This window comes from Balaenoptera borealis, assembly GCF_965194805.1.
Source record: "Balaenoptera borealis genome assembly, chromosome: 12".
NCBI classification, from domain to species: domain Eukaryota; kingdom Metazoa; phylum Chordata; class Mammalia; order Artiodactyla; family Balaenopteridae; genus Balaenoptera; species Balaenoptera borealis.
In genome coordinates, this window is record NC_138869.1 from 66,455,476 (window position 1) to 66,474,590 (window position 19,115).

General features: G+C 36.9%; 1 protein-coding gene across 2 annotated transcripts in view; it reads left to right on the forward strand.

Annotated features, from left to right (window-relative positions):
- The first annotated feature begins 622 nt into the window (after positions 1-622).
- Positions 623-19,115, forward strand: part of HMGCLL1 (3-hydroxy-3-methylglutaryl-CoA lyase like 1) — a 143,269-nt gene continuing 124,776 nt past the window's right edge. The window contains exon 1 of one of the 2 annotated variants that reach the window (XM_082347218.1): positions 623-1,003. In XM_082347218.1, the coding sequence (XP_082203344.1) occupies positions 896-1,003 (108 nt within the window). In that variant the 5' untranslated portion in view covers positions 623-895. The remainder of the gene's footprint in view (positions 1,004-19,115) is intronic. The other variant, XM_082347217.1, reaches the window with a different exon arrangement.

Genomic DNA, 19,115 nt, shown 5'->3' on the forward strand with positions numbered 1-19,115 from the left:
ATTTCCTGTCTCATATTTAAAAATCGAGCTTTTAAAAAATAGAGCTAATTTTTGAGCAAATGGGACGCTGTTGAGACAGTTGGTGAAATTTGCATGGGGTATGTAGATTGGATGGTAGTGCTGTGTCAAGGTTGATTTTCTGATTTGAAGGGTTGTTTGGGTGGGCCTTAAGCCAATATGACTGATGTATTTATTTTTAAACTTTTATTTTATATTGGAGTACAGTTTATTAGCAATGTTGTGTTAGTTTCAGGTGTACAGAAAAGTGATTCAGTTGTACGAATCCATGCATCTATTCTTTTTCAAGTTCTTTTCCCATTTAGGTTATTACAGAATATTGAGCAGAGTTCCCTGTGCTATACAGTAGGTCCTTGTTGGTTATCTATTTTAAATCTGTGTGTATATGTCAAGTTTATTGTCATGAAGATAAACTCAGGTGAGTTCAAGGCCGGATGCATCTACAGTGGACTGGGAATGAGCAAACTGGGAATGAGCAGACTGCCAGACAAGAAAACGCAGACCCTCTTCCTTTGAGGGAGACCTAACCCTTTCTTCCCTGTTGATTCTGAACCAGGGGAGAAGCCGGTGAATGGGGCGTGTGCAGATGCGATCAGCCCTACGTGCTGGGTGCAGTGCGACAGGCGCGCCATGCTGGGAATATCTCCTCCGCGCTTCGGCTCCGGGTGGCCCGCGTGCGCACAGGTGTCTCCCGCGCGCCCTGCTCTGGGCGCTCTCGGCTTGGCGCCGCCGCAGTGCACAGAGCGGGGCCGGACTCAGCGCGCGCGGGAGGCGGAAGGCGCGCTCGGGGGCCGGCGCGGGACCGCAGCGCGCGCCCGGCCCGCATCCCTCTCCTCCCCGCTCTCTCCCATCGCCTACAGCCGCCCCGGACCCGGCCATGGGGAACGTGCCATCCGCGGTGAAGCACTGCCTCAGCTACCAACAACTTCTCCGGGAGCATCTCTGGATCGGGGATTCAGTGGCAGGGGCGTTCGAGCCCGCGCAGGTACCACCTCGCGGCCCAGGGTGTCCCCACACTCTCTCGTCATCCCCCAGGCCTCCTCTCCCCTTCTTGTGTAGCCTCTCACCCCGGGCCCTTCCTGCGACAGTTCTGTAATGTCAAACCTCACCCCTTAAAAGGTTTCCCATCATCTCTCTGGGGTGAATTGCAGACCCGCCCCTGCAGCTCAGACCCACTAAAATCCCTATCTTGGCCACGTGCAGGTCACCTAAAGGAAACTGTTCCTTCTCTGTGTTTCCCTTGGAAGGGATGAGTCATAATATACAGCACTCCTCCGAGGATAGCGCCCTTCTTTTCAGTTCTCTCCTGATTATTGTGTGACAAAGACAACGAATTTGTCAGAATATGAGGCGGAAAAAGGAACAAAGCCAACACAGAAAACACGGTGGGATGAAATCATCCGTCATATCATTCATTATCCCTAATGTATTTATGCTTCAACACACTTGAACAAGCTGGGGAAAAATGGTAAATAACAGCGATTTCAGTCCAAAATGTATTCCCATATGATTCCTGAAAGCCCATTTTAAGACAATTATTAGGCAAGTGAGTAGTATCCACATACTTGTGATTTAATGCACTCTCAACCGGAAACGGCAAATAAATGAAGAAAATCTATATAAAGAAATTGACTTTTCCCTTAAAAGAGCTTAAAATTTAAAGTTTCACAAAGGAATAACAGTGATAATTGTTAAGTGAATGTGAAAACGTGGGAAAAGGGAGGGAGACTCAGGGTTTAGCTATTATTTTTTCGAATTTTGGTGGATACAAAACTGTTTATTCCTGATTCACCTATGTACAAAATAATAACTTGTATTAAGTATAATATTTTAGTGGGTAAGCATAATTTAAGTTTGTGTTTTTAAATCAACTATTCTAATATTAGGCATCCAGTTTTCTATAGTTTTATAGTTAGTGTATTTTCAGTTCAATGTATCGATCTGTGGCATTGTAATTTTAGTTCTACAGATTGGAGTTCAGCGTTTGTGGATTCTCTAAAAGATACTTTGCTCCTCATTACTTAAAAGATGACCCTGGTCATCTGACTCAAAGACTGTTGCTGACAATCAAGAAAGGGAAAGTAATTCTTTATCTTCCTGTATGTTCTCTTGTCTTCTATTTAATTTTCCCGCCTTCTAATTTGATCTTTGTATTTTAAAGATAATATAACCTTCATATTCACTCTGTTACAGAATCAGGAATCCTTACCTTCCAGTCTCTAAGTCTGAGACTTTATATGACTTTTGTTGCTGGGTTAATATTATTTTTCTCTCCCGCGACCCCCATATTCTGATTTTGTGGGCTTTGGGGAACATGACAGAGGCTAGACTGCTAGGTGAGGATGTCTACTTTGCCTTGTAGGGATGTGGAAACAGGGTAATTGAAAATGACTAGGATGAAAAAAAAAGAAAGAAAATGACTCGGATGACTGATCTAGGAATGCGGGGAATAGGGTTTTTGGACATTCATCAGCCTAATAAAGACTTTTCGTTCCTTTTTGGAGAAATAGCAATACCTTCTCCAAATATTGCCGTTTTAACCCTGGACTGCTTTAGTGAGAATCTCCTATTTATTCCTCAGACACAGCTTAAATATCACTTCTTTTGACCAACCCTTTCCACACAGAATCATGCTATTCTCCCGTTTCACAACCTTCTGTGAATTCTCATTGCTTTTAGGAATGAATAGCAAGCAAAATCTTTAATGTGTTTTTGGAAGCCTCAGGTGATCTCTTCATTGCATCTCTCTGCAGCATCATCTTAAGCTATGTTCTCTTATCCTTGCCACTGTGTCCTTCTTTGAGCTTCCCAATCATCTTTCCTCTGGAAACATGATCTTTACCTGTTTTCCTCTCTGCTAGGAAGATTCTTTTGAAATAACTGACCTTGAGATCTCAACTCAAATGTTGCTTCCTCATGAAATCTTTCCCAGGCTCTCAAGGCAAGCATTTCTTGTTATCTTACTTTGCACTGTTCATTACAAATAATATGAATTTTACATTTATTGTTGTGATCATTTTATGTTTAATTCCCTACCATTCTCTAAGTATCATAAAAGTAAGGAAAAATTCCACCACAAAATCCTCAGCAATGAACAAAATGTCTGATTAGTTTTTAATGGCCAATGAATACTTGTTGAATGAACAAATGAATGGATGTTTTTCCTTCTAGGGCATAAGCATCTCAGATTTATGGGGAACGTGAAATCCTTCATAGAACTTTTCAGGCTCCAAAACAATGATTGACACATTGTAGTACAATTTTAACTATTTGTTATGTGAATGCCAAAGTGATGAGAATTAAGACAGGTGTCAATAAAGTTTGGTCTTAGTGCTGTTAGATGGGTATTATAACTATTTGTGTTTTACCTTTTTTTATTGAACTATAGTTGATTTATAATGTTGTGTTAGTTTCTGGTGTACAGCAAAGCGATTCAGTTATACATACATATATGTATAGGTATCTATTCTTTTTCAGACTCTTTTCCAATTTAGGTTATTAAAACATATTGAATATAGTTCCCTGTGCTATACAGTAAGACCTTGTTGTTTATCTATTTTATATATAGTAGATTGTATTTGCTAATCCCAAGCTCCTAATTTATTCCTCACCCTGCTTTCCCCTTTGGTAACTGTAAGATTATTTTCTATGCCTATGAGTCTATTTCTGTTTTGTAAATAAGTTCATTTGTATCATTTTTTTTTTTTTTTTAGATTCCACATATAAGTGATAGCATGTGATATTTGTCTTTTTCTTACTTACTTCACTTAGTATGATAATCTCCAGGTCCATGCATGTTGCTGCAAATGGCATTATTTCATTCTTTTTAATGGTGGAGTAATATTCCATTGTATATATGTACCACATCTTCTTTATCCATTCATCTGTCGATGGACGTTTGGGTTGTGTCATCTTTTTATCTTATAGAATCTAGTCATACTTTGATGGGGAAAGAGTTGAAAATGGATTCTGGAAGCTGTTAAAAGATGCACAGAGCTTAACTATTTTTCCACTGTTAAATCTGGCAGAGGGAATCATGGGCAGGACCCCTAAGTTTTGAAATAATTTGGCTGCAGTTGGGACAGACAGAGTGCTCTATTTTGAAAGAATACTGTGCTAGTCAATAGAAAGATTCAAAACCTAGCCCTTTTTCTGCTACCAATATATTATTAAGATAAAATTAAATATTGTGTGTGTGTGTAAGTACAAATATACACATTTGAAGTTTAGCAATTTATTACCAAATATAAAATGGGTCAATGTGAATTAAAGGCTTGCACTACCACAGCTCCACTAATTAAATTCTTTAGTTCTCTTCCTCTCTTTTTTTTGTAACTAATGGCATTGGTTTTTCAGAAGATTTCCTTAATAGACCAGGAGGTTAAAATTGAACCTTCTATGGTTCAAGCTGTCTCTTAGGGCCTGTTTTATTTTCTATATTTGTCTCTGTTAAAATGGATATGATGAAGCTGGCTTAACTGGTGGTTTAAAGTTTGGATTAAAATTTAGGTTCCCTGTAAAGTAGTCCTTCTTTAATGTCCAAGTGCTAGTTAAGCAGTAGCTAAATATCTTCATGTATTAATACCCCATCACAGCAATAAAATTCCCAAGGACCTAAATTCTATCATAAACAACACTTAAAATATATTAGTTTTTTAAAGACAAAATTGTAGATTATATGAGATTAAATTTATAGTTATTTTACATTATATCCTAATCCTTTAAGTTACATTTACTGTCAGCAAATATTATGATTCCAAGTATTTAGTGTTAAAAGGTCTCTTGAATTTAATTGGAATGTATAATATTTTTGCTTAAATTTAATTAAAAGATTAAAGTGACTCTATGCTTTTCAGTTGACAACTCTGAAGCTGTTAGTACATTTACAAAATACCTTAGAGTGAGTGGGGAGGAATTTTCAGAAAGAAACCAAACTACCATCCCACTGTTTGTTTTCTGTTTGTCTCAAGTGTTCTTTTGTCCTTTACTGCCCTGTTTCTCTTTTTTATGACTTCTTTTGAAATTATGTACATTTTAAAATTCATTTTTCCCTTGGGTTGGCTTGTTAGTTATGTGCTGTTTTTATGGTACTGGTAGTTGCTACCCATAAGATGTCAACGTACAGCCTTGACTTATTAAAATATTATATAAATTAGTTCTATTGCAACTTATTAAAAATATGATAATTTAACTCCCTTCACTGCCTTCGCTTTCTATATTGTTGTTGTATATATTAATTTTCTATATGGTATATTTGTAATATGTATTTATAGTCAATGTACATTTATATATATGCACATATTTCCTCTTTCCTTTGCTCTTTATTGCTTTCTTAATCTCCATTCTTTCATCAGAAATTATTTCCCTTCAACTAGAAATACTTGCTTTAATATTTTCTTTAGTAAAAATCTGGTGGTGATAATTTCTTTCAGTTTTTCTTTGCTTGAATTACATTTATGTATATACGTGTGCACTGTGCATAAATATAATGAATATTGAGTATAAATACATGTTCCATATAAAGAATTAGAATACATGACATGACAGAGGTACAAAATGCAGGCTTCTCAACAGATAAAATGGAAACCAGAGACAAACCAGAGGGAAACCAGCTGTTAGTTTTACTTTTAGTTCTTTGATGATAATATATCTTTCATTCTCTTCTTGTTATCTTTGGTTTCCAACAGTATGACTATGATGAGTTGACTGGTAGTTTCTTTATATCTGATAATGGTTCATAGCACTACTTGGATCTTGATGCTTGTTGGCTTCCATATGTTTTGGAAATTTTTCAATCAATTCTCTTCAACTATTGCTTCTGTTTCTTTTTTTAACCACCCCCCAACTTGGACCTATAGCTTGAAGAATCTTAGAATGTTCCTTGTGACCCATTTATTTCTTATACTCATTTTTTGTATTTTTTATCTTTTTTTTCTCACCATGTTCAGTCTGAATATTTTTTCTCACCTATTCCATTTCACTAATTCCCTCTTTATCTTTGTCTAATTTGCTGCTGATTTAATGTGAGTTCTTAATTTTAGTTATATTTTTGAATTAATGGACTTCTATATGGTTTTCAAAACCAATTTTTAGTTCTCTGCCACAATTCTCCATCTTATCAAGAATTCTTGAATACTTATCAGTTATTTTAAGTTCCATGTCTGGTAACTCCAATATTCAGATCTCCAGTGGGTCTCTTTCATGTATCTTTCCTCTTGCAATGCCTACTAATTTTTCAGTTTAGGTTAGACACCTGTTATGAAAATGTTATAGACATCATTTGAGGCTCTGAGTCATACTGTCCTCCAGAAATGATTACCTTCCTCCCGCTCCCTTTTGCCCACCCTCTACACCCTGCCTCTGGCAACCACCAGTCTGTTCTCTGTATCTAATTTTTTTTTTTTTTTTTTAAGATTCCACATATAAGTACTTGTCTCTTTCTGTGTGACTTATTTTGCTTAGCATAATACCCTCAGGGTCCATCAGGTAGCAAATGGGATGATTTCCTTCTTTTTATGACTGAATAATTTGCCTTTGTGTAGATATATACACCATATTTTCTTTATCTATTCATCTGTCAATGGGTACTTGGGTTGTTTTCATGTCTTGGCTATTGCAAAGAGTGCTGTAATGAACATGGGGGTGCAGATATCTGTTCAAGATAATGATTTCCTTTCCTTGGGATAAGTAGCTAGAAGCAGACTTGCTGAATCATATGATAGTTTTATTTTTAATTTTTTGAGGAAACTTCATGCTGTTTTCCATAGTGGCTGCACCAATTTACATTCCCCTTGACAGTGCACAAGGATTCCCTTTTCTCCACATCCTCACCAACACTTATTTCTTGTCATTTTGGTAATAGCCATTCTTATGGGTGTGAGGTGCAGGAAGGATTGATTATCTTTTGTTTCTAGCAGGCAATAAGTGCAAGGGTAGCTTACCTTGAGCCAATCAGATATTTAGCTGATTCAAGGCTGGACCTACTTCATTTGTGAGGGCTTGTCTTTTCTCTTCACGCTTACTTTTATTTTGTTGCTCTCCAGGGGTTCTAACTAAAACCCTAGAATGTTTACCAGAATGTCTTCTACTTGTTGAACCTGAACTCAAAAATATTTCCTCCCCAACTTCTAAGACTCCTGGAAGCTCTGATGCTCTTCTCAGCTTCTCACCTGATTGCATAGAATTGGCGAATGCCTCAAGAGGAAAGTTCATGCTGAATTTTGGTATCACCCCTCTGTGTTTTTCTTCTGCTAGTATCTTGGCCACTGAAGTACACCCTCCCTTGGAGACTCCTAAGGCCATCAAACAAGTGTTTTCACTAATATTTTCACCAGATTTTCTGGTTCTCTGTGAGAAGTTTGTTCTGAACAAGCTAGTTAAAAAATTACTAATATAACAGGGGAAATATTAAAAAAAACACTTATTTTGCAATATAATTGGAATTGAAAAAATATATTCATTTACAATATTACAAAGCTTTTGAAGTGGTTACATTCCAGGTAATATGCAAACCGTTGAGAGTAACAATTTGTGTATTTATTTTTCAAGCTTTATTGAGATATAATTGACATATAACATTGTGTAAGTTTAAGGTATACAAATTTGATACATTCATATATTGCAAAATGATTGTCACCATAGCATTGGCTAACATCTGCATCACATCACATAATTACCATTTCTTTTTTGTGCTGAGACCATTTAAGATTTACTCTCGTAGCAGCTTTCAAGGATATAATATATTATTAACTGTAGTGTTAATCACTATGCTGTGCCTTAGATTCCTAGAACTTATTCATCTTATAGCTTGAACTTTGTATAGAGTAACAATTTAAAGTCCAAAAATTGAATAAAATGATTGGCTGCTTCATGAAAAAGTAATATTTTACAGAAAAACTGACTTATAATGATTTTCACTATAAGTAAAAATTGTGAAAGATAGAGAAGATATTTTTTAAAGATAAAAATATGCTGCCTAAATTATCTTGCTTTAGGGAAACAGTATGCTATTTACTCCCTCTTTATGTGTGACATAGTTCAATAAAATTTGTTAAATGAATGAATGAATCAATGAGTGATTAAATTTACAGTATTTTATCTCTATTGGCATGAGATTATTTTGGATCTTTCCATTTAATGGCCCTGAAATGGGTAAAAATATTTCCTTCTTATTATTAACCTTTTCTTTACAATGCTATCTTTTGCTTTGTCTTGATTCATTCCTGGTTCATATTCAATATGTATTGGGCACTGCCTAACTGCTTTACATGCCATAACTCAATCCCCGTAACAATGCATTTTATAGGTTTAGTAACTGGGATGCAGAAACATTAAATAATTTGTTCATGGTCAGTAGTTGATGATCTAGGAATTGAATTCAGTCAGCTGAGGTTCCAGAGCTCCCAGTTTTCACCACTATACCAGTGCTTCCTGACCTTTCTGGTGATAGGAGTCAACGGAGGTGTTTATTAAATGTGCTAGAAATTCGGATTCAGTAGCTCTGTGTTGGAGCCCAGCTCTCACTGTTTTTGCTTCACCTACGTTTTGGGAAATGCTGGACTGAGTGATGCTGCTGCCCCTTCATCCCTGTATCTTCTGTCAAAGGGTCAGCTGTAGGCTCATGTTTCCTCTAATCTGTCTTCTGAGAGCTCCTGGCTCCAGCCCATGAGAGACTCCTATGAGTTTTGACTTCCCTTCTCTCCTCTTTGAAGGTGAGACTAGAGTTCTGCCTGGAATAGAATTGCATTGGATGCATAAGGAAAAACAACTTGGTTTCCAATAAATTTCCTGTTCCCTCCCATCTCCAATACTTTCTGTCCTTGGATTTCTGTTAGCTCCTCACTTCCTTGCTTTCTCTCCTTCCAGCTGGCTTTCACATCCTTTCCTCCCCCTGCTCTGTGTTCTTGTTTTTTTCATTAGCTCTGAGCTCCTCCAAGTCTTCTGGCTTCCTTTCTGCTTATTCACTCTGGGCTGTAACTTTCCCTGACCCTTTCTTCTTTCCTCATTTTCCTCTTCCAAGTTTAGCTTTTATTTTTGTTTCTTTTGATTTTCCCTCCTCAACCAAGGGGCTAGACTGTGCAGACCCATAACTTGATGGGTCACTTTTATGGAGCACATGGTATTTAAAAGAGATCATACAAACTCATATATGTGGGGAATATCATTTTAGAAGAAATTCTGATTTGAAAGTGTTGTCCAGCCTGCTTGAAGACCTCACAGTAAAAGCAACACAAGAAAACAAGTTTCCTGGTCTCACAATTGTTAGTTTAAGTAGGAGATGCAAATTTGCTGCTACACGGGTGAGCCATATTTAACCTCTGGAAATGTTTTGTTTGGCCAAGACTACACTTAAAAGATAAGTACATATGAATGCCTTAAACAGGATTTGTATGCTTTACTCATATACTTAGCTACCTTGGGCACCCAGGTTATCTTCCTGTGCATGTGGCTATTTGATTCTGTGGTCCTTACTGGACAATTACATGGGGATGCTTTAATGAGACCATCCAGGACATTTCTAAACATTGGCATATTTTCCAACAGTGTAGAGTGTAATCATAATCATTCAGCAGGCAGGAAGTTGTCTTTAAATTACCAGGAGTTTGCCATTTTTCCCTTTGGGACCATCTTCCTTTTCATAGTGATCAGAATTCATTCCTAAATGAAGGCTCAGGTGTTTGGGAATTTCTTCTCCTGGATCTAACCATATGTATGAGCCAATATTTATGTTCTTTTCTCATAGAAAATAAATATTGATCACCAGATCTTATTCCTAAACACATTCATTCTGAAATTAGACTGATTTTTACTTGAATTTTACTGCAGGATAATTTAAAAAGTTATTCAGGTTCCTAGAGGTATATTTTGGACTTTTTTTTTTCATGTAATTTATGTAAAAGCCAAGATTAGCAAGAATGGAAAAGCTCTCTGAAAAATATAAAACTTAAGTGAAAGCTGTTGTTTCTAGGTAGTGATGAAGGGGCTGGAGCTGTGAGTTGCAATCATGCTTTAGAAAGGAGGAGCTGACACTTCTCCGCCTGCTCCAGGGAGGGGAAGAGCTGTACCCTGGCCCTGATGCTTGCCGGGTGGTGAGGATACTGTGGGGCAGGAGGGCCAAGTGTCACATGGGAGGTAGAACCACTGGAGATTCTGTCCCAGGGGTGCAGCTCAGGCCACATTTTCATTCTTCATTGATGTGTTCCTCTGAAAGCTCATTTCTTGGCTTTGCTTTTTATTTGGATCACTTCCCCTCACCCCCCACCCCCCACAATCCTTTCTTGCAATTCAGTTAAACACAAGCCTGTACATTTATTTTAATTCAGGGCCAGGGAAGTTAGTGATGATGATTGTAGTCTATGTGGTAAATATATATGTGTATGAATATAACATATCAATCTGTATCTGTATCTGTGTTTATCAATCTGTAGCTGCATCAACTACCTATCTATCTGTCATCCATATATCATCTATCTCTCTCTCTCTATCATCCATCCATCTATCAATCAATCTATATATCTGTCATCAATCTATTATCTATCATCTATCTATCTATCATATATCTAAGCTACTCTCTCTTACAAGAACAAAATAATTTAAAGGTCCCTAATGTTAAAAATTGCCTTAACTATATCTATCTATCACCCATCTGTCATCTATCTATCTATCTATCTTTCTTTCTTTCACCCATCTGTCATCTATCTATCATCTTTCATCCATCGTCCATCCATCCATCCATCAATAAATCAATCATACATCTATCATCTATCTATCTGTCATCCATCAAGCAATCAATCAATCTATGTATCTATCTACGTATGTATCTATTTTTCATATATCTAATCTTTTACAAAAAATAATAATTTAAAGATCCCTAATTTTAAAAATTGCCTTATTATTACTTTCATACTTGATTTGAAGATGGATACTAGCCTTTTACTTGTGGTGAAACTTTTTTTTACAAGTGTTTCTCTGTGTTCTTCACTGCTGCCCCTGCCAACCCCAGTTCTTGAATACTGCTCAGCGGACCCATGTTTGTTTTCTGCATTGAAGCCCAGTTCCTTCCCAAAGATGGTTGAGTAGGTGGAAACATCTCTTTAGTGAATATGTACTATTTGCAGTGCTAGACTGAGGTCTTCTCAAGGAGTGAAACTATGTTTTATTTACCTTTTCTGTTATCCAGAAGACTTAAGTACTTAGATCCTGGTAAATGTTTGCAGAATAAATTAGTTTGGATATGGTAAAAATTCATTCATAGAGTAAACTTCAGCTGGTTTAAGCCTCATTCATTGACTTTCTGATTGGCAAAAATATGTATTTAATTATATCAAAGCTATTATTTTTGTAAACAAGAATTAGTAGCTTTCACTCTTATTATTTTTTGTATTGGAATAGAATGTCTGTTTTTTAAATTCATGTATTCATTTTGGAAGTTTGAAAGTCTATATTTTTCTTTCATGGTTATCATTGTAAAGGTCAAAAAAAAGTAGAATCTAGCTTTTCATTCACTTTCCATGTCTAGGTTTTTATTAGGTTAATCCACACAGCGTATGATATGCATCTTCTCATAACTCCATTTGACAGGAGAAGGAGTAGAAACATCGAGGGGTATAATGATACCCTCAGGGTGATGCAGCTTCTCTGTTGCAGTGTGTAAGATATGGTCTCCGGTGTTGGATTCAGCATTTGGGCTGAGTATCCTACTGATAGCACATCAAATGTCACCTTATGCTTGCAATTTTCCAAGTCAAGCTTTCTTGGATTTGTGAAGTAGGGAAATGCAGATGGAAGGAAACTTAAGCTAGAGAAAAATGCCTTTAATATAAGTTTCACACTGTGAAATCAGCCTTTCAGAAAGTCTTTTTGGTGAACTTTATTAACAACTGATGGGGTCTAGGAAGCTTGGAAGACAAGGAGTCAGGAAACCCCAAAGAGAACATGTCTGTCAGACGTCTTTCCTTCTGGGGTTTCCTTCCAGATGGATCTTGAAGGAAGTGGAGGGGCTCTCTGCCACTACTTTTGTATCTCTGTAACCCACTGGATGTGCAGAGTTTGGCATCCACTTTTTAAATTCTTTCCTCAATCTATATTTATTTCACTGTGAAATAGAAGCTGATCATAGCTGAATGTTGAAGTCAAAATATGAATCTTATTTTAGTTAGACACAATTTCTACCTTTTGAGAATTTTTACGTAGGGACCAAGGATTCTCTGATTTTTAAAATGCTATGTCACCGTTCAAACCTTGCGTTTTGCAGAAAGCTGTGGACCTGATCGCACATAAAAGCTGAGGGCAATTTGGAATTCTCTTTGCCTAGATTTTAGGGGTGGGTTTAAAAGACATTTGCAGAACCTGTGGAGAAACAGATGGAGTGATTCAGAGGTTCACTCGTGAATGTCTGCTGTCACTTAGTTCCCGTTCCCGTATGACAAGATTTTAATATTTAATTCACTGTAATTCTGCTGAATGTATGCTCTAGAAAATGTTGAAGGGAAAACTTGAGCTAAAGGAGATGGAACAGAAGCTTGCATAAACACTCATCTCTAGAGAGCTGGATCTCTTAAATCTATTTGCTCTCCGAAGCATTATATAGATGCTGACCTTTTGATGGGAATGCCATAGTGATAACCAGTTATTATTTAGGGGCAGGAGTATTATTTTAGAATACTTGCAATAGACTTGCAACTGACTTATTGCATGGGACAAATTTAAGAATATATGAGAGACATAATATTATGCTAATTGTTAATAGAATATTATTAATAAGAGTTTAGGAAATTATATGATGATGATGATGATACCACCAACCACTCTTTTTTTAAAAAAATTATTTTATTGAACTATTCTTGATTTACAATGTTATGTTAATTTCTGCTGTACAGCAAAGTGATTCAGTTATACATATATATTTTTTCATATTCTTTTCCATAATGGTTTATCACAATATATTGAATATAGTTCCCTGTGCTATGTAGTAGGACCTTGTTGTTTATCCATTCTATATGTAAAAGCTTGTATCTGCTAATCCCAAACTCCCACTCCATCCCTCCCCCACTCCCCTTCCCCCTTGGCAACCACAAGTCTGTTCTCTATGTCTGTGAGTCTGTTTCTGTTTCATAGGTAGATTCATTCGTGTCATATTTTGGATTCCACATGTAAGTGATATCATATGATATTTGTCTTTCTCCATTGCACTTACTTCACTTCGTATGATAATCTCTATGTCCATCCATGTTGCTGTGAATGGCATTATTTCATTCTTTTTTATGGCCAAGTAATATTCCATTGTATGTATGTGCCACATCTTCTTTATCCATTCATCTTTCAGTGGACATTTAGGCACCAACCACGCTTTATCAGTAAAGTTTGCTAAGGAATTTGCATACCTTCTGAACTCTTATAGTCCTGCAAAGAAGGTCCTGTGATTTTCATTTTTAATATGAGGAAAGGGAGTGAATAATATTTATTTTCTCCAGGTCAAATACCTGGTAGAGGCACTGGATTTGAATCTGCGTAAGGTTCCAAAGCCTGTATTTCTTCACTACATCACGTCAGTCAATTGAACAGTAGGAACTTCAGTTATAGGAAAATTATTTTGTACTCATTTGTTGTAATGTGTTTTCTTTTTAACATATTAGTAAAGTTCTAGCTTAATCTATCACTGCAGTTGGTTACAAATGGCTTAAGATGATATAGCTTAGCTTTGAACTGTAGTTTATTTTGAGATCCAGCATTTAAAGCCTGAGGTGGATGGACCTGAATAAATCACTTTTCTTCAGAGACAAGTTATTCAGATTTTTTATGATGATTCCAAAGACTTTTGTGACTTTTCATGATCTCCTCCTTTCACTCTGATCTACCAGCAGCCTTCTCTTTCTCCTGAGCTCAGGTTAATAGTTTTACAGGATATTTCTGAGACATGCATCCTGCCTTAGTTTTTTAGTAAGTGGGTCAAATGAGCAAGTACCATCATATCAAAAAGGTCAGATTTACTTAAAATGTATTGTTGCCTATATACCAAATATTGTGTATGCAGACTTCATATACATATTGAAAGTTCCTGGATAACTTCTGTCAGAAAAATCTATTTACTTTAACCGTTGAATTTTTATTCTTTTTTTTTTTTTTTTTTTGAGTGGCCATCCAAAACCATAGTGTGTAGAGAAAAGGCATATTACAATGCAACAAAACAAAAAACAACTCAGTGACCTAACATGTTCTGAAGTACTCTTGTGAGGTTAGTAAAAAATTTTATTAATAAGACATGGGTTGTTTGAAGCATAGAAAATAATAATTTTCTGTCATTTGCAAAGCAGTTGTTTTAATGCCAAGAATGTGCCCTCAGGAGAAGGACTTCAGTATCTTCCATTTGAGAAACTCAGCCTGAGTAACTCAGGAACCAGAGCCAGTCACGTTAGGACTGAACACGAGTTAGGACTGAACACTCTCACACCGCGCTTTCCTGCAGTTTTGCTATCCTTGCATTACTGCTTAGCGTTTCTCAAACCTGGGCTGGGAGTGCAGATTGGTGAGGGGTCAGGAGCTCCCATGGCCCCTTTCCCTCTCCATGGGGCTGCCTCAGTTCCAGGGGGACTCAGGCTTGGAGGTTGCACCATCCACCTCTGGGGAAGCTGCAAGTCCCCGGATAGTTGATGCCACTTTTCTTTTTCCTAAAAGCAAGTGTGAAAGAAGACCAGCAACTCCTTCTCAAACTTGGGAAGGAGAAGACAAAGACGATCCTTGTCATTCATTTTGTGTGAACTCCTATTTAGCTATCAATAATTTTAATGAAGCCACATGTAAAACTTGGTATCAAATGATTTAACTAGTCAAACTACATATAATAACCATCTTCTGTTTTCAGATTCATAGTTTTGTTGGAGGCATTTTCTGTTGAACAGTAGGGACAGTAAAAAGTGAATGCTGAGAACTCTTTTATTTCTTTATTGAAGTATAGTTGATTTACAATGTTGTGTTAATTTCTGCTGTGCAGCAAAGTGATTCAGTTATACATATATATACATTCTTTTAAAATATTCTTTTCATTATGGTTTATCACAGGATATTGAATATAGTTCCCTGTGCTATACAGTAGGACCTTGTTGTTTATCTATTCTATATATAATAGCTTACATCTGCTAATCCCAACCTCCAACTCCATCCCTCCCCCAACCCCCTCCCCCTTGGCAACCACAAGTCTGTTCTGAGAACTCTTTTAGAAAGTTTGAAATAATTAAACTGAACTGAGACATGCTATAACATAATGATATCTTATTAATTTCCAGGAAGGAAAAGTAAGTGTGAAAAAATTGAATATGTGCCTAATCATTAGTAAAATATATAAATCGCATATACCATAGAATTCACAGGAATTGAAAGTCAGAAAAACTGAACAGATTCTTATACAGTTTTGCTATTTGTATTACTGTCGAGGCAGAGTGTAATCATATTCAGTCTAGAGGCTGTGTGTTTTATTTTTTCCATTTTGGCTTTAACATCCCTGCCAGCATATATCAACATTTTCCTAGAACACTAGTTTATAATTTATTAGTTATTATTAGCTAAAAATTTGAATACTTTTCAAGTGTTGATAAATTTTAGTTGCTCTAATTTTCATGAAGGCAAAAATTTATGGCTCATGAACTTGTTCTTGTATATATATATATATATATATATATATTTATCAACTTGTGCATGAAAGAGACGCTATCCGTATCCAAACATGTCTGCAAGTGCATGGATGTAGATCTTCAAGTATGTAGGTTTATGTCTATGAATATAAATGAGTATATATTTATTACTGTTGGGTGAATGGGAATATATCAAAGCATAAATTTTGGAGTTAGAGCACTTGGGGAAATTCTGACCTGGGGTAGTTGAGGACATTGTGTATGAGATTGATATGATAAGAGCTGAGAGGAACCCCTGAAAAGTGGGAGTGTAGGACAAGACATTCATTAGGATAGAATCTTCCACAATGCAGCTCTGTTTGTCCTGCCTGCCTTGTAGTTGACTGCTTAGCCTGTTCTGCTGTCATCTTTGACGGTCCTTGAGACTTCAATATATTATCTCAAATAAGTTTTCAAATGACCATTTTAAGTTATTAGATTTGTAGTATGTGACTTTGGACTCTTATTACTGCTAACTGAACCCACCTAAGGTTTGAGGCCCCAGCCCCTTCCCTCCACAAGGACTAAAAGGAGACCCCTTGAGGGCAGGTGGCCTGGTGGTAGGGGCAACAGATCCTGAGGCCTTTTCTGAACAACCATCTTTCATTCTCTCAAACTACCCAGCATTAAAATAGTTTCTGTGTGTGTATGTATTTCTTTTAGTGATCTCTAATACACGTAGATGTTCCTGTTATTGGTATTTATAAAATACCACTGGACATTTAAAGAGGGATAAAATGTTTAAATGATTCAGGGCTTCCCTGGTGGTGCAGTGGTTGAGAGTCTGCCTGCCAATGCAGGGGACATGGGTTCGAGCCCTGGTCTGGGAAGATCCCACATGCCGCGGAGCAACTAGGCCCGTGAGCCACAACTACTGAGCCTGCACGTCTGGAGCCTGTGCTCTGCAACAAGAGAGGCCACGATAGTGAGAGGCCCGTGCACCGCTATGAAGAGTGGCCCCCGCTTGCCGCAACTAGAGAAAGCCCTCGCACAGAAACGAAGACCCAACACAGCCAAAAATAAATAAATAAATTAAAAAAAAAAAGTTTAAATGATTTGTGAACTTTGTAAAGAGATATTATAGAATTGAGAATCTGGTATTATGGTTTAAAATCTCATTCATTTTTGACTCTAGTGTATGCTGAGAAGACCGGCTTGGAATGGTCCAAGTGAGGAAAGAGAAATCATTTCCACTTAGGAATAAAATAGTGGCATTTGAAAGGAAGAAGTTAGAAAGTGCGATTCAAGGTACAGAATTAGAATGGGTATTAATATAACAATGGAATTTTAATTTTATCAGTTTAACATTATATTGATAGAGGGATTTTTTTGATTTTATAGTTGATGGTGATGGGCTGTTACTTAAGTATAATCATATAGATTTTTAAACAAAATTTATTGAAGTAGAGTTGATTTAAAATGCATTAATTTCTGCTGTACAGCGAAGTGACTCAGTTATACACATATATACATTCTTTTTCATATTCTTTTCCATTATGGTTTATCACAGGATATTGAATATAGTTCCCTGTGCTATACAGTAGGACCTTGTTGTTCATCCATTCTATATATAATAGTTTGCATTTGCTAATCCCAAACTCCTAATCCATCCCTCCCCCACCTTTGGCAACCACAAGTCTTTTCTCTGTGTCTGTGAGTCTGTGTCTGGTTCTTAGATAATTCATATAGTTTTTTTTTAAAAGTTGGCTTAAGATAGAGCAGAGGATTTCCAAATAGAAGCTGACTTTGCTTAGATGGAAGGCAGAAAGACTAATTAGTCATTGCATGTAACCTGTTTGTTAAGTATTCCTCTAAGGGGAAATTGAAAATCAGTCACTATAGTTTATTTTTCAATAGAAATTGAAAAGAACATTGATTTATTGCCTAAAGTGGCTGAGAAAGTTTGCATCCAACTTTAGTAGAACCATGCACAATTTTTTTTTTTGTTTTGATGTTCCAGTCTGCTGATGTTAGCTGTTTTGTGAGGAAACAATGGTGTCAGCTCTGAGTTTTCTTGGAAAGAAAGAGCTTAAAAGCTTTGGAGTGCTGCACTCACAGTCTGCCCAGCCAATTGACCATGATGGAATATTCAGGAAGTCCATGGGGAGTCATTCCATGGCAGCATCTGGAAGGAAACAATAAGTGGCTGGATGGTTTACTTTTCAGGCAAATGATTAAGAGGCGATTAAGGGAAAGTGTTAGGATGTGAGGGAGGGAAGGAACACTGAAGGTGTATATATAATATGGAGTGGAGGGATTATGGAAAAGACTTAACAGAATGAACCGTAGATCACAGCAGAATTTAGAAAAAGCTGGAATTGGAATTTGGACAGACCAGCTTAGATGTATCACGTGAAATAGAACACGAGATTCACATAATACAGAACATACTGGGACGTGTTTTTTTGGAACAGTAAAGGACAGCGATAATGTCTCGTTATTCCGAGCCACTGGAAATCACGTCTTAAGAGTTGGAAAGACATCCTGCTCTTACACCTTTGCAGTCTTACTCTGATTATATTGGCCCTACTTTAAAATCCTAAGAAAGCTCTGGGTTTTGGAAATGGAAATCCAAGGCTTTAATCAAGCGAGGGGTTTTACTTTAGCAGTTTGGTGCTAACTCATTCATAATGTGTAAAGATAACGTTGCTTTAAACTGTTTTACACAATCTCTTCTTCCTGCCCTTCCCTCTTGCCTACTCACAGTTCCCCACTCCCAACTGCAAATGAATGAATGAGTGAATAAAGGGAGGAATGAATGAGTGAATAAAGGGATGAATGAATTAGTGAATAAAGGGATGAATGAATTAGTGAATAAAGGGATGCATGAATTAGTGAATAAAGGAATAAATGAATGAATGAATAAAATTCTCTTTTCAGTTTAGATGATAGTGGGTGAAAGATAGTTTATTTCTCCCCAAAAGGCTCATGTTTATCCTTAAAAGCAAAATCAAGTTTCCTCTGAATACAAGTTTTTCTTCTTGATACCAGATACTTGAGCATCTGGAAGAGTTAGATATTAGAGAGAAAGATAAGGCAATGTTATGGAAGTGAGTGGCTCTACCCGCAGTCATCCCTTCCAGAAATCACTTAAAGATCCTTTAATCTCAATGTATGGAGACTCAGCAGACACAAGACTCCATCTCTACTCAAGGCTCAAAATCTAAGAGTTGGGTTTCATTAGCCAGGATGTGTAAACACTGCAACACACAACTCCACATTTTCCGTGCCTCAAAATCATCACAGGTGATTTCTTGCTCAAGTCCAGGTTGGATGATTTGACCATTCAGTGAGCCAAAGTCTTTCTTCTTGTGGCACTGACCTGCTCTAAGTCCTTGCCATTTAGAGGAGGGGGAGAGAGACCAGGGGAAAGACATATCTACTTCTTACCACTTCTGGAGTGAAGTGACACACTTTGCGTTGCCCCATTGT